General features: G+C 37.7%; 1 protein-coding gene and 1 long non-coding RNA gene across 2 annotated transcripts; one reads left to right on the top strand and one right to left on the bottom strand.

Annotated features, from left to right (window-relative positions):
* The first annotated feature begins 281 nt into the window (after positions 1-281).
* Positions 282-3133, top strand: LOC117594423. The gene is made up of 3 exons (XM_034291967.1): positions 282-756; positions 1043-1190; positions 3121-3133. Exons 1-3 carry the CDS (start codon positions 282-284, stop codon positions 3131-3133), a joined length of 636 nt encoding a protein of 211 aa, XP_034147858.1.
* Positions 3134-4474: 1341 nt separating this feature from the next.
* LOC114839109 lies at positions 4475-5470 on the bottom strand. Its single transcript, XR_003781751.2, has 3 exons — positions 5234-5470; positions 4785-4842; positions 4475-4508 (listed from the first exon to the last, which is right to left on the bottom strand). It is a non-coding gene; the product is annotated as an uncharacterized LOC114839109 (long non-coding RNA).
* Positions 5471-7737: the final 2267 nt, after the last annotated feature.

Raw genomic sequence — 7737 nt, 5'->3', positions numbered from 1 at the left:
TTTGGTTAGAACTAACTCCCTGATTGGTGAATGTGGTGGAGGGGGGAGGGTGGGTGTTGTTTATAATATATTTCGGTCCTTCTGCTTTTACATTGTCTATTTTTTCTTTGTGTAGAGAAAATAAAATATAAAAGATGATACAATGATATAACTAACAGTCTTGAAGTGCGCATTGAGGCCGGAAGTGGTGGTAGATTTTCAAAACAACACGCGCGCAGACAACAAGTTAGCTTGTCGAGGTGACAGCGGTTCGGCACGGCTGTGTTGTGACTGGGTCAGCGATGGGCGATTGTGAAGGGGAGAGTGGAGCTGCTATGGAGCATAGCGGTACAGGTAAGGGCAAGGCAAGTAAGCATAAGGACCGGGATAGGGGAGGTACGAAAGGGGGTGGGAAAAGGCCGGACAGGGCAATGGAGGGAGAGGGGAACAAGAGACGGAAATTTGACAGTATGGGTAATGGTAATGGCGATAGGGGAGGAGAGAGTAGTGGGGAGGAAGAGCCGGGAGTAGATGGGATAGGTATAGGGAACAAGGTAGTGCTGACGTTTGTGGAGGGTGGGGGTGTAGGGGGGATGAGTCCAATGAAACTGACGGCTGCAATCCACAAGGAGGTGGGTGAGGTGGTGGGGGCTAAAGTGGTGAAGGGTGGGGATTTGGTCATAGAGTGTAAGGATAAGGAGCAGAGAAATAGGGCCTTGGAGGTGAAGCAGGTAGTACGTCGTAAGGTAGGGTCGAGCCGGGTGGAGACTCAGACAGGTAAACAATTGGTCAAAGGGGTGATAATGGGGGTGGCTTTTAGTGTTGATAGTAGAGAAATTGAGGGTAATTTGAGGGGAGGCCGGCTTATGAAAGTACAAAGAATGCAAACAGCAAGGGATGGTGTTAGGGTGGACAGTACATCTATACTGTTGTGTTTTGAGGATAGTGTGCTGCCAAGTAAGGTTACCATTGGATATATGAGTTATTTTGTGAGGCTGTATGTGGCCAAGCCTTTGAGGTGTAACAACTGCCAGAGATTTGGGCATGTGGCTGCTGGTTTTAGGGAGGGGAAGAGGTGTGCCAGGTGTGGGGGAGAGCATGATTATGGGAAGTGTGGGGATGGTGTCCAGCCAACCTGCTGTAACTGTGAGGGTGCACCCATACGGAAATGTAATATATGACATATATGTCCCTATATCGCCAGGGACACAGTCATATATGCTACATATAAGACAATATATTGCTATCACATATATATATACATATCTCTAGATATATGTTGATATAGGTTTATAAGATATACTCATTTAATATGGCAAATGTATATATGTTATAAACCTATATCAACATAAATCTAGAGATATGAGTATATATGTGATAGCAATATATTGTCTTATATTTAGCATATAAATAATAATCATATACATCATATTTATATATATCAATATACTTCTTTAATATGGACAGTTTATAAATTGACACATGAATATGTATATGTTCATTATTAATATAATAATGTATGTTTTGACCATATATGTCACCGATATGTTTAATTTATATATGCAAAACTATTTAAACATACATTTTACATGCCTATGTTTTCCTTAATCCTTGTTTTCCTTTCTTGAACAGTTTGAACTTTTATCAAGTCTACACACTCCTAGTCTACACACTTCAAGGCTACACAATTCATTTCAATTTCTATCCCATTTTCATTTATTATTATTTTACCACTTCTTAACTGGCTCATATAAAAAAAGAAACTGCACAAATTCTATTTGAAAACAAATTTAATTTTTTTCATCAATAGCCATACATCAATATATGTAAGAAAGTACATACATGCACTACATATGCAGATGCATACAGATTACATAATAATATACAGTTTTGTTTGTCTTAAAAAATCCAGGGTCCTTAATTTAAACGCATTTCTCTTAACTTAAGCAGCCATGCAAACCTGGGTTCTCCACTAGCATTCAAAGAAAACAAACTTTTGGTGCTTTCAACAAAGCTTGGCAGAGCTGCAAAAACTGATGACACTGATGCCAGACCAAAAAAGACCAAAATTAAACGGTTACTTCATAATAGTTAAGAAAATTCAAAATGTAATCACATCTGTGCTGTTCTAAAGGCATGTACACACATTTGTGTTCAATTGCTGAGGCATGTACAGCAGTTAAGTGAGACAGCACCTTCTCAACTGGATGAAAGTGTAGAGGAATTTGAACACAAGCAGAAAAGCTGTGCTTCCCCTCTGCTTCACCTGCTTCTCCACCCTATCACCAACACTATGCAAAGCAATGTAGTCATCATGTGCCATCATTTTTTTCTTGGGTGGTCCAAAAGCTGTAATTCCCAAACACCTCACTGCATGCTTTCACTCTCATTTTCCACTCAATAACTGCCCAAGAACAGCACTACACTCTGAGGAGGGATTTTTCAGTGTTTGACTGGCATACAGTGGAAGTGCTTTTTTCATCCAGAAAACTTTACATATTTGGATGGGCACAGACTGGGTGCTTTTCACCATTTCGATCAAATCCATGTTATAGGCCTCAAATTGAAAGGCAGAATGGGCCCATAATGGCCCCCAATTCTGGACACTTCTAGAGAGATGAAGGCAGAGGTGAACATTAAAACTGACATTGCCTATACCATAAAGGGGCTCCATCTCAGATAGACACTGATGAAGAAGGTCCTGTGCTTCTAAAAGCTGCCGAGATGAAATCGATGTGGTTAGCAGCAAAGCTATGCCACTTGCAAGTTTCAGCCAATGATTAAGGTTTCTCTCAGGTAGAATCCCCTTAAGAATGGAGATACTGTAGTAACGTAGCCACATCAGCCATTCATGGGCTTTCCAGTAACGTCTTTCTTTTATGGATCGAGGTGTTCTGGAGACATTACTTGGGGGCTTTATTTTTAACAGTAGTTTGTCAATTTGTGGTATGAACCTGCCTAAATACGAAGGAGATTGGTGGTTTTCAGAGTCACACCATAGCGAAGTGATAGATCTTGTAACTCCAAGGAGGACCCTGTGCATGTAATCAGGGACACATCCCTCAATTAAATCAAATCCAGGTAAAAGGGACAACACCGACGGTCCTTTCACACCTGCTGAAGGTGTGCCCGTCTCAACAGCTCTCGTAACTAGCTCCAAAGTCTGACTTTGACATCTAAGTTCTATATTTTCCTCAAATGGCCTTTCCCCGACCAAGTTCGACAACTGTTCCCTTCTGAAGACAAAAAGAACATCCAAACTCCCCATTGAACTGCTTAAAGTTCTGTAGGAGTGGACGGGCAACGGAATCACTTACAAGTATTAAAGCATATACTTTGCTGGTACCATGTACACCATCAGATGTAACCCAATCAGTTAAAACCTGAAAGCATAACAGAAAATGTAATGTTTGTATGGCACCGTATCCTTACCTGCACATTGACTTCCACTTTATTGTGTAGGATGCTTGAACCATGAGGTGTAGTTGAATCCTTTGCAACTTCTTGCTGAAAGTCAACAATTTAACAAATCAATTCTCAAACAAAATACAAGAAGTCCTGCCATTATACTACACATAAGGCAGGGCTCCAAACTAACTTATTAAAAGCACTGTAGCCCTTACAAAAAAAATTTAGGAGCACAAGCAGAACATTTAGGGGCACACCTTAAATCAACCTGCAACACAGTTTTTCATATTTAAAAAATTAAAAGACATTACAATGTGCAGTTTTATATCAAGTTCCCAGGGCTCCAGACTAACACTAACAACTCAGTTTTACAGAAAGCATTTGGTAGCACTGGGGGCTGACGATAAAGTACTGTGCTTGAGTTGTAGATACAATTAACTTTATCATCATTCATAATGTCTTAATATTAATTTAAATCAAAATGATTAAAAATTGTAATTAGGGAGTGGAAATAACTAATAACTGCTCCTCTGTAGCCAGTGTTACAACAGTCATTTACTGTGTTTTTATTTTTAAATAAGTGAGTTTTCCTACATCTTGAAACTTTTCGTTTTATAAATAGGAACTATCTTTAAAGGATGAACAAATAATGTTTTGGTCATACATTTAAATATGGTAATATTAAAGTTTTGAAGTGCTGGAAAATATGTCTAGTACTTGTAAGTGTTTGACTATTTATTTTTTTGCGTCATGCCTAACACTTCTTAGCTGTTATATTATCACTGTAAAAAACCACGACTGCTTTATTAATCAAACTCAAATATTTTTTGTGTAATTAAGCCTAACCCAAAAGCGTTGATGGTCAAAACTGGATTCTGGTCTTCTGAAGTCTGATTCTGCTGTGTTGCAATATGATACATATTTTGTTTTATTGAAAATGTATTTCAATGTTTTAGGGGGATAAATAATCATTTTAATTCAAGCAATACTTTGTAACATTTATGACTAACAACAGATGTATAACCTACAACACATTAGAGAGTAATTTGTAATAAAATTCTCCATACCTGCAAAGTATCGCTCATGTGCTTGATATGCATGTCAAACAAAGCTGGGTCTTGCTAAAAGGCAAATAAAAATAACATGGTAACTAAAGTAATACCCAAGACATACAACGAAAATTATTTACCATAAATTCCAAAGAGAAAAAACTAAATTTTGACAACCATCGAGTGATTGAAGTTTAAATGTTAAAAAGCTTATTGTGGCAATATGGAATTCAACTGATGATTTTTTTTAAAGACAAAATCGTCTGGCTTTTAGTAATGCTAATTTAGAATGAAACTCTTTTGTAATTTAATCCTGCAGCCCTGAGTTTGTTCAACTTTAATCCTCACCTGTAACACATCAAAGACAGCATTTTGAGGTACACGGACTCCAACATGGTGGGTTCGTCTACAAAGCATAAATTAAGAGTTATATAACAAAAATGTTTACCCATGTTTGTAATAATTGACACTAAAATAAAAAAAATCTAAAAATAATCCAATTAAATTCACTTAAATTAATAAGGGGTGATTTTCCCAAATATCTGATCTGATGACATCGACCATGCAAATAGCATACAGAGGAAAAAAACGTAGCTTTAGCCTAACACTGTTCAAATTACTCAAACTGATAGTGTTAATATTACTTTGCAATATGATTCCAATGTGATACATTTCTCTAAAATTCTGTAGATTTCAAATTTTAAAAAAATGTGGCTATTGCCATTTGCCACAGACCCATCAAGTCCCTCTGCTATCCGCATTGGGTAATAATATTGATACAATTTAACATTACATACCTTCTCCAGCGATGCTGTGTTGTTCGTGGAATGTCTTTGTTCTCCAAGAGATACTTCTTGTACTTCATCTCATATCATGTAGCAAAAGGTGAACGGGCGCGAACCGACGTATATGATCTTTGGAAACTCAAAATGTTCAAATTCATTGAGCAATTAGGGCAGAACAACTCACCGCACACGTGTTTATTGTAGAGCTCAAGCATTGCGGGAATCAAAGTACCGCGATTGCAGACTGACTCTCGTGATACTTTAGACTGTAGCCTATCTTTAGGTGCGCCAAAATTCAAACAATCAAAAGACCGCCAAATACCGGTACGCTCATTCAGTATAGATAGACCAACGGATCAAGAATGTTCGCCCTTGTTGAGTGGAAGGATGAGACTGAAAAGGAAAGCTGGAGCATTGTTCCAACGTCACATATAAAACATTTCAATTGTAATGATTTTTTAGACGGACTTGATGAAAGTTCTGTTTATATAATTGAGTGGAGAGGTGGACTGAAAAAAAAACCTACAGGTGGATGGCCTTTGTACGAGGCAACGGTACACAAAGTTTCAGGTAAGTTAATTTCTGACCTTTTATTAGTTAAAAATATTTCAAATGTATGCCAATAAACTTGCAGGATATTAAATTCTTGTCAGAATCTGTGCTAATATATTGAACACTGTATCCCATTATGACATCAATATTATTGTGGGTGCATATATGTGGTCAGGCTATGTTGTTATAGCCTCATTGTTATAGCCCTAACATTAGTTGTCTCTTTTGTTTTAGATTCTACAATTTGTATTCCCTTTTTTCCCCCACAGAGAGACAGTCCACCCTAGAAAAACTACAACACGAGAGGACACAACACCAGTCCAGTTCAAAACCTCTGACCAAACGAAAATGCAAGACAAATCCTAAGTTTGTTGAAGAGGAGACCAGAGATCATGGACCATCTAGCCCCAAAAAGGTAACAATATATATATATATATTTACTGAGACCCAAAACTCGCATCTGCATTGCAAATGTAAAAAAAAAAATGCCTATAATATAGTTGTTGCTTAAGAATAAAATTAAACAAAATCATTATTATTTATAACTTTGCAAATAAATTACTACATTTAGAAATTAAATACTTAAAATGAATCATCCAAAATTAGGAGTACCTAATAATCAAAAAATTTTCACTAGATCTTGACAGGATCCTTTTTTTAAGTTATTATTTTTTATTTTTCACCATTTCTGAACAAGCTTATATTAGCAGGGTTTCTGCGGAGTCATAAAAAGTCATGAAATGTCTTAAAATTAATACTAAGAATTTTAGGCCATAAAAAGTCATAAAAACGTCCGGATTTTCCATCCAAGTTCATAAATTTCATTCAGCCATGTCTTAAATTGATATGCTCGTTCATTCATTGGTTCTGCCATTGCCATGCACTGGCGGAATAATGTTAAATGCACAGGTTAAATGGGCCAAAAGCGGAACGCTCATTTGAAACGCGCGCCACACTGACCATTTACACGCTCGGCTCAAAGTCCAAACGGCAGCCAAGCCCCAAATACATCAACCGGAAGTTGAAGCCGGCTGAGTGCCGCCATCTTGTAGCAGAACTTCACCTGCGTTAGCATTCCCATTATCATCAAGCTTAGTTTGAGTCAATTGAGATCCAATGAGAAGACTCTGTCCACTTCTATATACTGTCAATGACGGCAGTGCAGCGCAAGCTCACTAGAACCAATGCGTTTACTCTGTGAATTGTTCACCTTTTTGGCAAATGTTTGTCATGATATGTTCTGACAATAAAGAGTAACTGTAGTTATCCCGGAAATTTTGGACAATCTCGATGGCCGGACATGTCCGGGAAAAATAGGATGGTAACCCCTAATACTCAGATTTCTCCACAGAATAAGAACCAGTTAGCTTAGCTTCCAAAAAAAAGATAGCTGACACTATTTGTACATTCTGTGAGTGTGATTGCATCCTCTATGGGCGTGTTGAAAATTGAAAGAATAAAACAAATTAAAAAAGTAGATTTGTTTTTCCAGACAAAAAAATACATAAATCTCTCATCTCAGGGGGATATGAGGGGGAAAGCAGGGTAATTTGAAAATACTACAGGTTTTCTACTGATACAAAGCCTATTGCTAAATCCTGAAGTATCCCTTTAAGAGAGAGTGTGATATCATAAAAAAAATTCAGCTCTTTGTTTTTAATATTTTGTACTAATAGTTTTGTCATGTTTTATTTAGAGGCAAACTGATGGAATTTTGGACAGGGAGATTTTGGAAAAAATTAAATTACACCATGGACCTCGATTATCTTCTGCCACAAATTCAGTTGCTTCACCTACCTCGCCATCTTCTGCCTTGCCGCCTTCTCCACCACCGGTTTCTAACTGTCCACCTGCATCACCCTCAGCTCCACATTCACCTGCCTCATCATCACCTGGTTCACTTTCACCTACCTCACCTTCTCCTGATCCTCGATCCATCGTTGCACAATTAAAGGCAGATAATG

The sequence above is a fragment of the Esox lucius genome, chromosome 4 (assembly GCF_011004845.1).
Source record: "Esox lucius isolate fEsoLuc1 chromosome 4, fEsoLuc1.pri, whole genome shotgun sequence".
Taxonomy (NCBI): Eukaryota; Metazoa; Chordata; class Actinopteri; order Esociformes; family Esocidae; genus Esox; species Esox lucius.
Note: the sequence above shows the minus strand (reverse complement) of the source record. Positions and strands in the feature narration are given on the sequence as shown.

Coding starts and splice junctions, on each gene's coding strand:
- LOC117594423 (XM_034291967.1), top strand. CDS start 282: ATGGGCGATTGTGAAGGGGAGAGTGGAGCTGCTATGGAGCATAGCGGT. Junction 757..1,042: donor CCGGGTGGAGACTCAGACAG/GTAAACAATTGG, acceptor TGCTGGTTTTAG/GGAGGGGAAGAGGTGTGCCA.